Genomic DNA, 17,569 nt, shown 5'->3' on the forward strand with positions numbered 1-17,569 from the left:
TGAGGAGATGAAGCAGCAATTTGGCCTGAAGTCTTGTCGATCATTAACTCAGCACAAGGGGGAGATAACGCAGTCAGATGTGGTGTACAGCTCAGCAGAAGTACTTAAGAAGTGGAAGTGTTGAAAAACCTGTAATATTTCTTTCCTTTCTACTTCTTTTCCTCATAAATCATCCAGATTCTCTGAATTTCCTTCGATTTTCACGCAGAAACAAACGCATTAATTTTTTTTAGGTTATGTAACGAATTAAGGACAGATTAAGTGAATAATTTGCATTCTAGAACATGAATTCTGCTAGTTCTTGGCAGAATTAAGCATTTGCAAGCAATGAATAGTGCTTTTTTGACCCTTTCATGCCAAGAAATACAGAAAATTGTGCTAAGATTGAACATAACCTCAAAAATAGTCATTTGGACTTGGAAAATGTCCACTTAGATAACTTTCTGGACAATTTTGACTGTGAATCAGCAATTTTGAGATGATTTTTGATCTGGAAAGCTTTCGAACAGAGTTTTTGAAGATCTCCTAATTATATTTTTGAGGTTATGATGAGAAAAGATGTCCAAAAAGTGCGGTTTTAAGTCAATTTTTATAGAGAAACATCGAATGAAACCTCAAGAGATTCATGTTCTAGAAGTTGGCAGGCAAATTTGGAAGTGTTCAGGAAGTGGTGTACAGATTTAAGGCATATTATTTCCTCCTTGACTCAACATTTCATGCTCGATTCGGCCAATGAATATGGAAGAATTTGGGTGGCGCAGGAACAATGGCAAGGCGCGCGAGGAGAGGCGATTTCCATTGTGCTTGAGTGACTGCGTGGAAAATCCGATGTGGGAGAGAGAAGATGAAAGGAGCGGATTTTGGTGGGGTGTTTTCTTGGCGTGAAAATGCTTAATGACTTTGATTAGGCTCTGTGTGTGTGTCGAAAATGTTTCAGGTGATTGGAAACATTTCACGGGAAAATCCATGGGAAAATCGAACACCTTTTGTTGTTGCCCATGAAGTGAGACAGATTGACAAGAATTGACGTCCGGCTAAGAATGCTTCAACGCGCCATCAGAGAACTTTAATAAAAAGTTATGATTTAAGTGAACATTCTATTTGTCTGTGAAATTGAATGGCAATTTCCTATTTCCCATTCCATTTTCTGTCTATGGGCAATAAATTAAATAATGGGCACAATAATTCAATTGAAACAACCATTTATTTCCCACTTTTTTTTCCACCTTCTCGTGATTTATTTTCTCTCTCTCTCTCTCGCTTCGCGCATTTCATTTTAATTTTTAAGTAAATAATTACAAATATAAAATGTATTTTTTTTCAAATTTAAATTAAATCTTAGAGAAATTAATGGCACTGTAAATTCTCAACACTCCTTTTTTTTCGTCATTTCTGTGCAGACTTTCAATGTTAGTAAAGAAAGAAAAGATAGGAAAAAAGTATAAATGTCAATTCAATTCAATTCCGACAATAGGAATTTTGCTATATTGTGCAGAAATTCCCATTGATTGACATGCAGAGGAACAATAAATATGTGTAGTTCCTCCTGAAGAAGCATTCCTCGGCAAATTCCTTCTCAACAGTCCTGCCTTGAGGGGCATTTCCTCTCCGTGTAACTTTACAAGCACGGCGAGGAATTCCGTGAGGAGCAACAAGAAGACTGCGAAGAATTTCAATCTTGCAGGAAATTATATTGAAAAAAAAAAAAAAACCTTTGCGATCCAATACATGAGGAAAAAAAATGTATTGATGAGGAAAAGGCTGGAAATTCAATTTTTCACTTATTCTCTGCGGTGAATTATTCTTTTTGTTGATAAGAAGAATAGGAAAGAAATGAACAAATAAATTGCAAAAAATCTCAAATTAAGCGAATCCGGAAATAATGCACTTTAATGGGCAACTGAGTGACTCATAAAATTCCATTAATAAATCGACTTTGCTGCCTATCCAATTGACATTCTCTCGAAGCATATTTTTTCCCTATAAATATCATCCGTTGGCAGTCGAATAAGTCAAATGCTATGCGAGTGTCATTTGAGATTTCAATAAGGATGAAAATGATAAATAAACTCCATCCATTTGGCATTCTTGTTGCTCCTTCAATTGCATTTTTTTCACCTCTTTCACTCCTCGCATTATTCTCTATAATAAATATTTACACAATTCATTCTTTCAGCGGTTGTTTTTTTTTATACACATTTTTTTTTCCACAGAAACATTGTAATATTGTGTCCTTATAACCATTTATATTTTCGTTTGTTTTTCATTTTCTCCTTCACCATTTAATATTCAATTAAGCCAAGTTAATTCCTCACTCTAACATCGAGTCATTTGCAAATTCATGACATTTTTCTTTGACCGTTTTTGTCGGCTGTCAATTCTCATGAGGAGAGGAAAATGTTGACTTTTTTCCCATATTTTCTACAGAGTCTCTTGTGATATTTCACTGGCGACAGAGTTGATGACACCACTTGAGATTATAGATAATAAATCAGGATCTATTGGCAAGTCATGGAGCTAAGAATATTACAGTGAAATAAGAATGAAGTAAATGTAATTCAGACAGAGCGAAATGAAGAGTAACACCTGTTTCACATATTATTTAGCAGTTAAGACATCTAGAAATATCATTATTAGATTTTAAACACTGCTTACAAGATATGGATTTGCTGCAGGGCGACTAATAACTGTTGATTTCATGTCCATTTGACTAAATGTTTTCCTTTATTACAGAATATTTACGATCTCTTCACATTTATCAGGGATAATTTCATTATTTGTACGCGTAATTGTTGTTTTATTTGATATTTCAGACACATATTTTGCTCAATATTCTCTTCATACTTTCATAATAAGTATTTTAATGTAAAAAAGTGTACAAATGTCAACGGAATATGGCGAAGCTCTTCTGATTGTCTCCCTTGCTAGAGATTAAATTTACAATTGAAGTTCACCGCGTCCTCCCTCAGTGCTGCCTCTACCGTGAAAAAATGCTACCAGCGAGGCTCGTATCAGAAGGAGAAGGCCGCCATGACAGTGGCATTCCCGCCACAATAAAAGACAGTAAAAATAAGATTTTGTTGTAAATCACAAAACAAAGTCTCTTTTCCTACACATGATTACATCTAATAGCATCTAAGAAGTAATTCTTAACGGCTAGACTTCATCGGTGAGTTTAAGTGTTTGTTTGTTTTCTGTCTTGAACGTATAATTCGAATCTCTAATCTATCAATCAGTCTCAAATGGCGCTCTCAACTCTGTTTTCCCAGCCAGACTTGGCCTCCAACGGTTACAGTACAACAGTAGTAAATTCGTTTATCGAGTTCCGCAATGGAAATCCTCTGCGATATACAATATACACTTAGTAAGAGATTACTGTTTGCCTATCTAACATGCTGCTCGCGTGGCGCAATTTACACCACGGTCGTGCGTTCGGGGCGCTCGCCGATGCAGATCAAGTGGCACGACGAGCCCCCCGTGTCTCAGGAAATCGACGTGTCGTCCAGCGTGGCGCCCAGCGCCGCGCCGCCGTTGTTGAGCAGCGGCACAGTGGAGCCGCCGAAGGCGCCGGCCTGGCACGCTCCCGTTGGGCTGTCGTAGACGCCGTAGCGCGTGGGGTTGCGGCTGTACACGTTGGGCGGCGAGCGCGCGAGCAGCGTGAGCGGCGGCGAGGCGTACATCGGCCGGCGCTGCGGCGAGCTGTACAGCGTGAAGGATGGATTTGTCGTGAGCGAGAGCTCCCCGAACTGTGGACGAGGGAGAATTTAATTAGCGCCAGGAGCACACAATGCTGAGCTTAAGATTATGCACGGCATCCCTGGGGAAATTCACTCACAAGCATTACACGCCGTGAACCTTAATTCGCCACGATAATTCCCGCCTCTCGCCGCCCGGAGGCTTAGCCGAGGAGTTGGGATAGGTCATGGCTGAGAGGACTTTGCGGCGTGGCATTGGAATGGTTCTGAGCAATAAAAATGAATTGAGTTGAGGATTAATTTTTCCCCCCTTCTCAGCACAAGGAGCACTTTTTCCAGGACAACGACTGCAGAAGAGCGCCTCCATTTCTTCTCTTTGCCCACATCCAGGCGGAGATCCGCGACGTGCGCTCGAAGGTCTTGTATAAAAATTTCAAGAGCCTTCCTCTCAAAGCACCCTGATAAATTCCGTTGAGCGCAAGAGAAACTTTCAATGGGCGCCCATTATTTCCGAACAATTGTTTGGCATTACACTCACTAAATATTTTGTGTGGGAAGTTTTACCATCAGGCAATTTGGAATGCAATTAGGGAAATCTTTTGGGGATTCGGTGCCTGCTGCAGCTCCTTCACTGAGATAACTTTCCCACACAATTGGCCAGCACTTGGGTCAGCATGTCAAAGTCAAATTAAATTTCGGACTCTTGCCTCCAGTGCATTTGGAGAGTTATTCCTGTATTTATGCTTTTGACAGGACACAGTAACAGGATGCGATTGAATTTGCAATTAAATTGACATCTCTTGAGGCCTGAGATTGATCAAATGCATGTCTGAGAAGGTAACATCTTTTTTAGATAGAGTTAGAAGAAAATTGTCTTAAGATAATATGGGAATTTCCTATGGAAATATAGCAGAATGTCATAAGACAAATGAACATTTATTAGTGTCTGAATTGTGGTTGTTATTCACAATCAAAATCGTGATTCGTTTTAGGACTTCAATCAAGAGTGTTACGGACGTGAGATTGTCATAGGACAGTAATTATATACTGTCCATTGGAATGTCCTTAGACTTTCCTTCACTTGTCATCTGACTGTCTAATTTAAGGTGAATTTGGCGCTTAACCACATTTAAATGTTGGGTTTCACAAAAATTATCCCTTTTCGTGTGTGATTTATCGTTAGCGTTCCGTTTAAGGAATATAAATTGCCAGATTGCAAGGGTGTTAACAAAATTACCATCAAGATTAGGGTGTGACTGTCCTCCCCTGCCAACTGGAGTGTCCGATATCAATTTGGAGAGAATGAAAAATGCAGTTTCGCCACTGGTTAAAAGTGAATGAGGAGAATTTAAAATTGCAGACAATTAGAGGATCATTGGACGTTGAGGTTTCGTGATGCTCTTCCATTATCATCGGACAAATTACCTCACCACCAGTGGTATTAGGGATGCAATACAGCACGTGATTAGTCGTTGTTAGGCGGGTAGGAAAGCCAAATTCACGGGGAAAACAGGATACTTTCGGGGTGGAATTTCCCTGGGAATGCCTGGTGAATGTGCCTGTGGGAAAACATTTGGGGATTCCACTTACATTCTTGGGGAAACTGGCCGGCGACAGGGGCGGAGGTGACGAGTTGAGACGTGAATTGTAGAGAATGCGATCTGAATTGAGGCGCTCAAAGGCCTTTTCCTCCGACAGGAATTCATCCTCGCTGTTCTCCTGTGGCACAACATCGGGATTCTTGTCGTCGATGCTCGAGTGACTGCCCATGTTGCGGCTCAGCGGCTCAGCACTGCCTTTGTCCTTGTCCACATCAGCTGTGCCAGCTTCTGTGGTGCGATGCTCACGTTTCTGCTGGTGAGCCAGAGGAGAGAGCACACTCTTGTTAGAATCATTACATGTCGTCTGTACTTGAAAATGTTATTGTGCGGTGCAAAATCATCTCTAGAATCACTGATAAAGAGATGATTTCATACTTTATGTCGTCTTAAAGATATTTAACACAGCGTCAAAGCTACTTTTTCAACAAATTTAGGCATTTTCCAAGTTATTTTGCTTAAGAAAATCGATTTTATTGTTTTTATAGGTTATGTAATTGATTTAAGAGAGATTTTGGTGATTAAATTACCCTCAAAATCATCAATTATCTTGTAGAATCAATCAGATATTTGCTATATATTTACTTATTTTCAAGTCTGAAAAGATTAACATTAGTCCAATAAGCCGAACTCATAACCTCACAATTTGGTCAGAATTTTTCTAGGCATTTTCTGAAGAAAAAAACAGAGTTGAAAATGTCTGGCGATGGAAAATGCTTTAAAAAAAAGACGTTCAGAAGTGTCTGGAGCGTTGAAGATTCTGCACAGACGCTGCGGAAGTATCAGAAAGTGTCGTATAAATTCCAAGGCATATTATCTTCCCCTTGACTTGGTCTGATAACAGTGTAAACTAATGATGTCATCGCATTGTGAAAAACTGACTCTCTTAGGTTCTCGCGACACATCGTAATTGGTGAAAATGTCGAAAGTTTTTACAATGTTTTGTGTCTTTTCTCCACTGCATTTGATGTTATAATTCACCTGCTATTCAGCTGCATTATGCAAAATTGTAAGGGTGAAAAACACAAGTTGGGAAGGGTGAGAAGAGTGGAAGAGAGAGAGAGCGCCGAGCTTTTAGCACTTATTATGCATATAAGGGAAGTCACCTGTTTTCCACGTCGCATCCTCATGCAAATGACGATGCATCCTACCACAAGGATGAGCGTCCCGGCGACACCCATTAGGGCGCCAAGGAGTGGTGTCAGTTTCACGAAGACTGCAGTCGATGATGCTGCAAGAGTTGGGGAGAATGTATTTTAATACCAAAAATGTGGCACAAGGGTTGGGCAAAAAGGGGTCCGGGCAGCGCCACCCATAAATTAGCACTGGCGTGGGCGCCATTTCCCGCAGGTAAAAGTTTGCCGGAGAACTTTTCCCCGGCACTGCATCGTGTGAATTAATGGCGAGAGCGCAACTTTGCCTCCAAGATCGGCAACTTCTTTGCCCCAATTTTTCGCCTTTTTCCCCGGGAACATAATATAGGCACCTCTTGTTGGACATTATCTCTCCGCTATTCGCGCTCTTCATTAATAATTTATCCTCCCGGTGGTTTTTTTTACGTCCGGAAAATAGAGATTTCCATCAAGCAACACTATGACTTGCCATTTAAAATTGACGCTGATCCCTTTCCCATGAATCCTTTTTTTTCTGTGCTATTTCAGAAACTCTTCCAGGTTTTACATACAAATTGAAAGAGAGATTGTTACCACGAAGCACTAATGGGTCACTAATTAACGTGAAAATGGAAGGAAAAATTAAGTGAATTCCATCAAAGAGGACAGAAAATAACAAGCACTTCGCTTCCTTTCAATCTTATCACTCATAGGTTGCATTAAATTTGCCTGGCAAGCGGATAAAATAGTCCAGCGCAAATTTAGAAAATGGCGCAATTAAATTATAAAATGCAAATGTGGAGGAAGAGCTTTTTGTCTAAATGAAATGTCAAGAATGATTTTCATCTGGATAGTTTTCTCTGCAGCTTAATTCTAAGTCAAACTACCTGAATGCAGAGATAATAGATAAGATGGAATTCATTTCTTTTGTCAACTAAAGAAATTTCCATTGCAGTTAATTTTCCTCTGCAAATTGCATTCTCGAGAGTCGCATGTAAAAATTGCATTTAGCGCAGTATTTCCGTATTGATTTCATCGAAAATCTAATCATGCGAAGAAATTTTCTCCCAGAAAGTTCAAGATTGCAAATTTCATAAATAAACGACACGAGGAAAAGCCAATTTCCCTCTGTTGCTGCTGCGAGTTGCAATATTCACTCCACTTCAGCGAAGGAAATGAAATTTTTCCCTTATTTACATGGCAAGTAGCATTTTTATTTGCTGAGAAATTATATTGTTTCCACATATTTTCTCCGTAGATTGGATGAGAAATAATATTTTTAATTATTTAATGTTGTTTTGCCATGCTTTTTCAATCTGGACATATACAAGAGTTGTCAAATGAATAGCACATGAGAAGTAAGACGATATGAGAGAGTTAAATTTTCTATAGCTCCGCCCACTCACGCGCCCCGCCCACAATTACGTCTTTTAATGAATAATTAGTAGAGATTTCGTGTTTTTTTTTCGCAAATAAGTCGCGATATCTTAAAACGTGAGAATATAAAGTAATTATTAGCAACTGTAAGCAAAAATAGCGAACTTTGACATATGATTTTTGTGAAAAAACAAAAAAATTCGTTGGTTGTGCTATTTTTCTCGTTGCTTCTATTCATTATTTAAATATGAACTCAACGTTGTGAAATAGTTTCTCTTGATCAAAGGAAAATTCACTTATTGACACACTAGTTTTTCCCCTGCAAACAGTGCAAAATGCCAATAAAACAGCATTCCTGTCTGTGCAAGACTAAACTTCCTTAATTGAATATATGAAAAGATAATTGTGTCATGAGTTTTTCATATGCAGTGTGGATGTGATTTAATGAATTCCGATGGTTTTCTGTACCCAGCAGAAGCACACGATAAATTTTAGGGGTTAAATGAATGAGAAACTTTTTGCACTATTGAATTAAATTTCTTCTTTGTCCCGGAGAAGTCATGAGGAAAATGAATTTTGCTCGAGCTGTCCTTGGTCTCAACCTACCTGGTACCTTTCCACCCAGCGCCATTTGCTGGATGATGGGGCGCAAATTGTGGGGTGTAAAGTCACTCCCAATTTACTGAAAGTTTTGCAATCTCATGGGGCGCGCTGTCCCCACAAATCGATGCCACATGCCCAGCCCCCGCTCGCCCGGTGAGGCGATGTTATTGAATTATCTTCACGCCCGGCCGTCCCCGGAGCCCATCCCTATCCCCCCCACCCCCCGCCCTGTGCCACTCATGAGGGTTGTTGTGTGTTGTTTGGCAAATCCATTTCCTGGGGAATTAATTCAATACTCCGAATGGCATAATTACCTGTTCTCAGAAGTGGTGCCGGAAGTGTTTTTGCGTGCAAACGATACCAATTACTCGATCCTTGCAGATTGAATGCCAGCACCTTTCGTCGGGACGTCCGTCGGATAGGGGAAAGTTGATAAGGGTCGCGCCGGGATGCAGAAGGAGGGTGTGGAGCACATGAAAGAGAAAAGTTTTTCCGGGCTTAGTTGCCAATGCCTCGCGGGAGTTTTTGCATAATTTATCCAGTTTTCACTCTATAAATTTAATATTTCTCCCATAGCGGAAAACTCTCTCAATCTCTGCATTTATAAATCATTTTATGATGGGTTGAAATTCAGTTGGGAAATACAACAAATGCATTTATATGGCTGAAACAAATTTGAGTTTCAATTTCATGTTGTGCTTGAGGATTTTGCCAATGATATGTTGTGATATTGTATGTTTCAGGATTAATTTCATTTTGTGTTTTTTTTTCTGGTTGGTTTTCGATTATAATTATTTATTAAATAAATGGTTAAAAACTGCAACTGAATTTGGTGGAATATTATCAGAGCAGAAATTGTCCTAAATTCCCTCAGAGATGCAATTTTCCCACGTGTCAGCAGGAAAACATAGTGAAAGCTGGGCATTTGGGGAAGTGCAAATTTAGCAAATATGGCGTGTGATGATGTTCGTAACAATTTCAGCAATTAATGAGGCAATAAAACTAATTTAATGACATTGCATAGGGAAATTCTCCCCAGGAAGCTGTAATCGTAAATTCACTGGAGTGAAAATTCCGTACGCCGGCTGCAACCCCTTTTTGAAGGGGGCGCCAAACACCCTGGCATATTGTCATGGAGGCCCATGAAATTGGAAAGCCGTAAATTTTCGCGTAGAAGACAGAGCCGATTAATGCCAAACACACACACACATAGTTTGCCATCTTCGTCCGAATTCTTGCTCACCTTTATAATGAGGTCACACTCGATGGGGAGTCGCTTGAGGGTGAAGTCAGGATGGCGGTATGAGGCGTTGTACAGCACGGTGTTTGTTGATTTATCAATAATCTCCACGTGAAATTGCTGCGGAATTCCACCGTCTCGGCCAGGCAAACATGACACTTGCACTGAGTTCGCGGTTGCATTGAACGCCGTGCAGTTTTTCACTGGATCAGGCAACTCTAAAATGGGGCGCACACGATGCCAAGGTATGAAGAGAAGTATTAGTTTTTCACCAGCATATTTGCACAGGAGCACGTAAAAAAAAAACCGCGGATATTCTCGCAATTTTCGCCAGACAAAAATTCCCTGCCAGCCTCTCACAAAATGCACCGCGACATGGACAAACGGAGGAGGAGCACTGCCAGAGTGCAGAAGTGTATTCCCAAGGGGCACCGAGAGTATAAATAGCATGCTATCTGACCGTCTAGCAGCCTTTCGCATTTATACACCACAGTCAGAAACTGCTACAAAAAGATGCCCAAAAATTGGTCCGTTACGACTCGATTCCGACCGAGAACTAGCACGCACGATCGTCACCGAAGTTGACACTCGGACTCTATTCATCACCGCTGTGCGGCGCTCAATAGCGCTGAGCAGAAGTATTATGCTTCGCCGGTTTGCGTCGCACCGAACGAAATGTGTCTTTGATGGAACAATTCGACAACACATTTTCCAAATTTAACGCGATGGCTGGCTATTTTGCAGTCATGTGACCACCAATTTTTCTACCATGGCCATGACTGGAAAATATACTACCAGCCTCATTTTCCGGTCTGGTCATTTGGTGTTACTTGGGTATATTTTCACATGCCTGACAAGCTCCCTTTTGCCACGGAGGATTTTTGCAGTCTCTCCACGGGTTTATCAAATCTCCCGTGAAAGTGGGTCTTTGTGCATTGACACTGTCGGAAAGATGAAGAATTAATTGCTTGATGTGGATCTCTTTTGCCAACAGCGAACAAAGCTTTCCACTTTCAGCTTTACGAGGGGACTTTCGCATGTGAAATTGATTAGATGTTTGCTTCACTTGGCCAGTTGGTGCTTGAAATATTCATGGATTTCCGTCGGGAAGAAGGATTGCGGATGTTATACAAAATTAACAGTGACACGCATTTGTAAGTTTTATGCAGTACAAAAGGATTTTCTAATGAACTCTTACAACGCCCTTATGTCTGTGCTCTTTGCCAGATATTCTGGGTGGTTTTCAACCATATTTTGTCCAATACAGGAAATCAGGTCAGACAGAAACAAATGTTTTTGACAAATTTAGCAATATCAACAAATCTAATTTCATCAAATCACAAAAATGTCTGTTTTCGGCATTGTGATTTCAGGTGAAGACAGAAGGTCGATTAGGACTCAATATTTGTGGAATCTTCTTGGAAAATGAAGCTTTTGAGCGCTTCTTTCATGCTCAATTTGCCTAAGGACTCGAAGTAATTATATTCCTTCTTTCAAGGCATTTTTTTTTTGCTTTCCCTCTTCGAGATGAATATTAATCATTTTACGTGCATCATTAATTCACCCGCAGCGCGTCTTGTCGTAACGCGTGAAAGGGGTGAAAAATGGGGGCGTAATTGGAATTTCACCTGCTGCAAGGATGTGATAAGCGCAGAGTCCGCTGTGGCCGTACAAGTTCTCGGCGCTGCACGTCACGGTGCCGAAGTTGGCGAAGCTCTCGATGCGGAAGGGATATGTGCGTCCTGGCGAGCGCGCGTGGAAGGACTTGGCGGAGCGCGCCGTGGTCTGGAAGCGCTGGTGGCGGCGATGCTCCGTCTTCTGGTGCGCCCCCAGAGCGTTGGGGCTGTGCCGATGCTCCTCGGGGTCGCCGGCGTGCGGCAGGACGGCGGCCGGCGGCGGCAGCTCGATGGATGAATCGAGGGTGTTGTTGAAGTACCACTTGTATGTGAGATTTTGCTGTGCGAAGCCCAAAGGATCGACCATTAGTGACAGCTTGGGTGGCCCGAAAAGTGGGCGGAAAACTCACCAGTGGATTCGAGTCGATATCGCACAGAATATTGATTGTCTGTTTCAGGGCAGCTCTGATGACTGTCGACTCCGATTTGCAAATTGGAGGATCTGATGAATAGAACAGAGACAGTCTGTGACTTGGCTTGAAATGCACCGCAAAAGGTGTGCTTTTGATATATATCAAATCTCAATTATAACCATGACGTGAAAACCTATCAATTTGATCAAATATTGTCCAATATCTAGTAAGAAAATAGTTTGTAATGCCTGAAATATCTGCTCTTGCAACCTTTCGTCAAGCACTTACACTTCACATCCAAGTACACATCGTTGCTGCTGACGGAGCCCTGGGCGTTCTCAGAGCGGCACATGTACTGCCCGTGGGAAGCCTTGGAGATGGCCTGCAGGACCAGTGTTTGATTGGAGATAATCACGCCCCGCATGGAGTAGAGCTGCTTTTCCTGCACGATGAGAAAACTCCGTGTAATTTTCCCGCTCCAGTGAACATCGTAAAAAGCGCGCTTTCCTGCCCAGAAGATATTCATCGCGCTCCTTTATTTGGCCTTCTTTCCCCACCCTCCGACTCAATTAGGGCGATTTTTATGTATCTGGATTTATTATCGATTAACATTCGATATACTGCGACTAAACTTTGCTCCGCGCTCGGGACTTTTTTTTACGGCGCTAATAAAGATTTCTGCTTAATAATTAAGGGAACTTTCTCATCTTGAAACCTCCTGGCTTCATTCACCAACACACACACACACACACGAGTTTTTATTTTCCACCTCAAAGTTTCGAAGCAATGAAGTGAAATTCAGCACTATGAATAATTCATTTATTACCATATATTCGTGGGAAAAACTAAAGCTCGCGAGTTGCAAAAACCCTTCAACACTTTTCACAAGTGCAGTTGTATTGCTGAATAAGTTGCAAAGATTAAATTTTTACCTCTCATGAGTTTGTGCAGAAGTTTTGTGCGACTCAATGACTGACGTTCAAAACTTCACTCAAACCTATATCATAAATACATATTGCACCTTTAGCCTTTCGCAGTTGGAAAATTTCCCGGTAAATTCATAGTGAATGTGGATGAATATTTTAGCGAGTTGTAAAGAAATAAACATCATTCAATAAAATGGGTTTTATTGCTGCTTTATTGAATCACTCAGCAAATCGATAAGTGACCTGCAACGACGAATTAATAATTCCCATTGCAAGATGTTTGGCACGAAACCGTTTCCAGACAGATGAATAGATGATAAATGTTTAATGCTTCCACACAACAAAAGAGCCTCCATTCCTCAGGGGTTCGTTTTTACTCGTTGGTGGCTTGAGTTGGGAATTAATGCAATATAACTGGTGGGTTGATTTAGCCTGGGCAAACTATTATTTTACATATACATAGCATGTAATCCACGAACAATGTCGCAATTCTTGAATTCATCCATTATTTCACTTCCAGAAGAGAAGTTCTCAAGTTGATGAAAAGACTTTGCACACTGAGGAAAGTTCTTTTAGGCTCCGCCCACTTGAAAGCCCCGCCCATTGACACACATAATTGGTAATGACACATCGCAGCTTGATTAAATAGCATGAAAATGCAGACCAATTGAATGTCTAATGTGAAATACGAATTAATTATAAATAAATGTGCGGATTATCGTAATTATGAGCATAAAAGCGTGAAATTGAATTAAAGGATTTCCCAAATGTATGCAATGATTAAATTGCTTTAATTGTATATAGAAGGGTATTTTCCATTCTAAGAAAATCTCTTGCTTTGCTCTTTGCCATGTTTATTCCGAGAATTTCACTATTTTTTCCATTGAAATGCTTTCTTATGGATTTCTCGGACGTTCTCTATACAAACTGATGACTATTTTAGCAATCTTACGAGACAGCGACACTAGATTTGTGTCTCTTGGGGGATTTTCATCGCCTTCGTCAGCAAATTAACCACTTGTTCAGCGTCTGGCAAATTGACAGAAATTCCTCCCGCATAATTAGAGTGAATGAATTGATCGTTTAATTAGACAATTTCCGTGGAAATACTCAAAAACAGCATGAAATGCGATGATAAATAGAGATTTATAGGACTCACATTGTGAAACCATTCGATCTTCCTGATGGGCGGGTTCGCTCTGATGTCGCATTCCAAGTACACATCCGAGCCATTCATTAGTTTGTTGGGATCCAGCGGCGCTCCGAGTGATAACGACACAATTGGGGCGTCTAACGTCGACAGGCGTGCGGCGTGTGAGATGGAAAAAAGAAGAAAAATGATGAGAAAAATTGGCAATTGTTGGAAATATTGGAGCATTTTCACACATTCCTCTTCATCGGCACGCCCCAGATCCCCCTCCCAGTGTATCCATCCTTACGTTTTACATCCAAGATACGTGAGTCTTTTAGAAATAGACCAGCTCCACCGCTGATCGTTTCAGTTGTCACGGAGCACGTCACAATTTTGCCATTATCCTCTGGCGCCGGCAGAAACACCACCTCAGAAACTGTCACGTTCCCATCTGACGATGTCTGTGAATTTGTCATTTTATTTTTTATTTCGCCAGTTCACCCATTGATTGCGTGGGCGCGCACAGTCCCATCGGACACGGTGATCCGGAGGAAGCGACATGGAAGGCATGAGAGATTTGTGAGTTAGTGTCGGGAGGGGTGGATTTTGGGGCGGGGAAGACTCACCGTTTGCGAGGCTCCTCGCATCAGCAGACCACCCTTGTTCCAGATGATCTCCGGCGGGGGGCGCGCCCCTGCTGAGCTGCAGGAGATCTGCGTCCGCACGCCGGCCACCAGTGCATGATTGAGGCCCTGCAGACGAACGTACAGCGGCGGAACTGCGGAGATTTAGAGTGGTTACAGACTAGCCGATTATCCACGGGAGGTTGAGCAAGAGCGCGAGTGTGTACGATTGACAGTTCGTTTAGCCATAAAACGCGAATAATCCCTCGATAGGAAAGGCAAAATGGTGAATCTCTTGCTCATCCACGGAGGATTGATTCGAGTTCGCGCCGATTCGAGGATAAGCGGCAAGTCTGTAATCGCTCTTAGGGAGATTAGAATGATTGCAGTGCCTGTGAAGGGAATCCATGAGAGAGTGGACAGAATGTTTAGTGGATTGATTGTCTCTTTAGCGGTTTTAGGCTGTCTTGATTAATGTGAACCATTCTTTAAATTCAGACAAAAGGTCAATGAGACTCTTCAAAAGCGTGGGCGCAGTGAATTTATGCTAAATAAAACGCTACTTAAATGTCCAAAAACTATCAATCTGCGCATAAGCTTTAGATGATATTCCCAACACAAAACATCCAACTAAAGCCAATAATGCGATTATGTTGCTCTTTTTCATCGCCATGGCGCAGAAAAAAGCGGCAAACTCATGAATGAAATTGAATGAAAACAGTGCGGGAGTTGGTGGCAATGGTGAAATGGAAAACCAATGACTTCCATCCCAGCATTCAGAAGGCGACTCGTTGACATTAATTATTTTGTATATTGGGCCGCGCGCTTTGGGTGTCTTTTTTGCCATCTCACTGTGTTGGAGATGGAAAGGGTGTGGCGCAGAATGGAAGACTCATGCTTGTGGCGAAGCAACAAAAGGAGAGCGAATCCTTCGTTTTCTGATGCGGATTATCCTCATTACCATTTCCACCCAGACCAAGAGGATTTTCCTATTCTCATGCCCAAAAGGTCGCGCGGGGGTGTTTTCTGGCGCTCACCCTTCGCGCTGTGAAGCACCACAAGTTCGCTATTGTTCAATTCTTTTTCATTATATCGACTTTGGCCAATATCCTGTCTTTCCTTCCTCCCATTTCAGCATTCGTCACTTCCCTTTTTGTGCATCTCACTCTCTCTCTCTCTCTCTCTTCAGCGGAACTGCGGAACTTGTTCAGCAAATAGAATATGTGCAAAGCACAGAGTGTGGTTTGAAGTTGCAAATGAAGACGCTGCGATTGTGGGCAAACGACGAAACTTCATTATATGAAATTGTATTGAGATTAATCTGCAATGGGTCTCAGTTGTCTCCTATTCACTTCCACTTTAATGATATATTCAAGTCCCCCAGAACGACCCTCGCCAGAGCCATCAAAGGCACTGCGAAACTTTTCACACCCACAATCGTGGGCCGACGGGGGAAATATTAACAATTGCAGCAATTTTCCATCCTTATGAGAAATGGCCCGGGCCATAAAGTTGCCTCCGTGGGTGGGCTCAGCGCCAGCCGGCGGGGTCCCGAGAGTGGGCGGATAGTGAAAGTGAATGGGGAGGAAAATTCAGGGAGCCTCTCAATGGAATATAAAGTGATATAAGGAGCAATAAGAGATAATAAAGAAGAAGTAACTAAAGAATGAGATGCTGGGAGGAAATGTGAAGCCATATAGAGATAAGTTAAACCCACCCTCGGGCAAATTGGGCGACTGGGAGACACGCAGTCCGTCGAGGGTCCGACAGAAGGGGGGATGGAAGAGGGGTGGCATTTCACTTCCACTTTCGTCATCAACTTTATTACTATCGCCTCCACGGCTCGTCATCGTAATGATTGGGGAGTGTTTCAAACTCCCCGGAGGAGCCAAAGTGTGGGCGAAAAACTCCTTGGGAAGTGCGGCGTGAATAAATATTTATGACGAGGGTTACCGAGTGCCCTGAATTTCCATCCGACGGCCGAAATATGACCCAGAGAGAGAGCGTCTTCGGATCGACAATCTTTCTCAAGAAGTGATTCATCCTCGCTGGGAATAATTTATAAAGTTGCCCGCGTGAGAGATTCTTCTCACCTTTAATTGCGATTTGCATAAATAATACAAGCCAAGTTGTGATGAAAAATGTGATTGAACTCCTTGGAGGGAGTGTTTCGCGTCGAGGCAAGTGTAATTTTGCGAAATTGTGTGATTCGCATGCGGAAAAAGCCTCTGCTTAAGACATCAAACGGAATAGTTGAATTGCTTGTAAGTTTCACTAAGCACTAAAGTGCTCTTTCAGCACTCCACGATAGTCACATAATCTCTTCCGTTTCATATGGCAGAGAAATGGGGCTGGAAGGAAAGCCGCTGCAGTCAGAAAATCTTCAAATAGAGATTTGGGGATGTTGTAAAGTGAATTTCTGAGATATAAGGCAAGAGAATTAACTTCTTCTTCTTCGAAGGATATACAATTTTTACCCGTAATATTTGGGTGCTTTCTTACTATTTTCATCACTCGCACATCAAGTTTTCCTATTACGAAAAGCAGGATTATGTGCAAGATTCTGTGGAATATTTAAATGAATTCTCAACACTTGAGCATAGAATAAGTTTGGCCTAATTTCACTTCGCACGCTGGGCGAAATGATTCGGTCCGTCTGAACCGGAGGTGAACTCAATTTCCGCCGAGGTGAAGGACCGAATGAATGGGTTGCGAGAAGGGACATTTGGGTCAGGATGAAGGATGAGGTGCATAATATTTCCTGCGCCCGGACAGGAAGCATAACTTACGCTTCAGCTCCAATTTCACATATGTGGACAATGGCGGCACCACATGTCCATTTGTCGCCTGGCAGGTGTAAATCTGGAAGTGAGACAGAGAGAGATTATGAGTGGCTAAACAACAGGAGATGCACCGTAATTCGGTGAATCTCTCATTCTCAAGACGATCTCCCAGTGATTGTCGCTCTTCCCTTTTGGCATTCTTCGTCTCCGTCTTCGAAATGTTTGGTCACATTATTATCATTTTGTCTTTATTGCCGCGATGTCTCTCTGTTTTTTTCCGCGCGCCTCGGAGACTTGTTAAGCGAGCGCCGGACGAGGAAGCCGACGGATCAGAAGACAAGGAAGGCTCCAAGGGGCAAATAAATCGATCACTTTGCCAAATCTGAGCAAGATTTCATGGGAAAATGCATGTTTGTGGATTTGTACAAGTTTCTGGCACTTTTTGAATATT

At 41.9% G+C, this 17,569-nt stretch overlaps 1 protein-coding gene across 1 annotated transcript in view; it reads right to left on the reverse strand.

Annotated features, from left to right (window-relative positions):
* Nucleotides 1–1,215: 1,215 nt before the first annotated feature.
* Nucleotides 1,216–17,569, reverse strand: part of LOC132256563 (hemicentin-1) — a 44,368-nt gene continuing 28,014 nt past the window's right edge. Inside the window, exons 7-18 of the mRNA XM_059753057.1 lie at nucleotides 17,125–17,197; nucleotides 14,339–14,490; nucleotides 14,020–14,173; nucleotides 13,740–13,870; nucleotides 11,943–12,096; nucleotides 11,652–11,743; nucleotides 11,254–11,581; nucleotides 9,629–9,843; nucleotides 8,700–8,781; nucleotides 6,400–6,524; nucleotides 5,286–5,549; nucleotides 1,216–3,746 (exon numbers count right to left, since the gene is read on the reverse strand). Of these exons, the coding sequence (XP_059609040.1) occupies nucleotides 3,483–3,746; nucleotides 5,286–5,549; nucleotides 6,400–6,524; nucleotides 8,700–8,781; nucleotides 9,629–9,843; nucleotides 11,254–11,581; nucleotides 11,652–11,743; nucleotides 11,943–12,096; nucleotides 13,740–13,870; nucleotides 14,020–14,173; nucleotides 14,339–14,490; nucleotides 17,125–17,197 (2,034 nt within the window). The 3' untranslated portion in view covers nucleotides 1,216–3,482. The remainder of the gene's footprint in view (nucleotides 3,747–5,285; nucleotides 5,550–6,399; nucleotides 6,525–8,699; nucleotides 8,782–9,628; nucleotides 9,844–11,253; nucleotides 11,582–11,651; nucleotides 11,744–11,942; nucleotides 12,097–13,739; nucleotides 13,871–14,019; nucleotides 14,174–14,338; nucleotides 14,491–17,124; nucleotides 17,198–17,569) is intronic.

The sequence above is a fragment of the Phlebotomus argentipes genome, unplaced genomic scaffold (genome assembly GCF_947086385.1).
Source record: "Phlebotomus argentipes unplaced genomic scaffold, Phlebotomus argentipes genome assembly contig_5, whole genome shotgun sequence".
In the NCBI taxonomy this organism is placed as follows: domain Eukaryota; kingdom Metazoa; phylum Arthropoda; class Insecta; order Diptera; family Psychodidae; genus Phlebotomus; species Phlebotomus argentipes.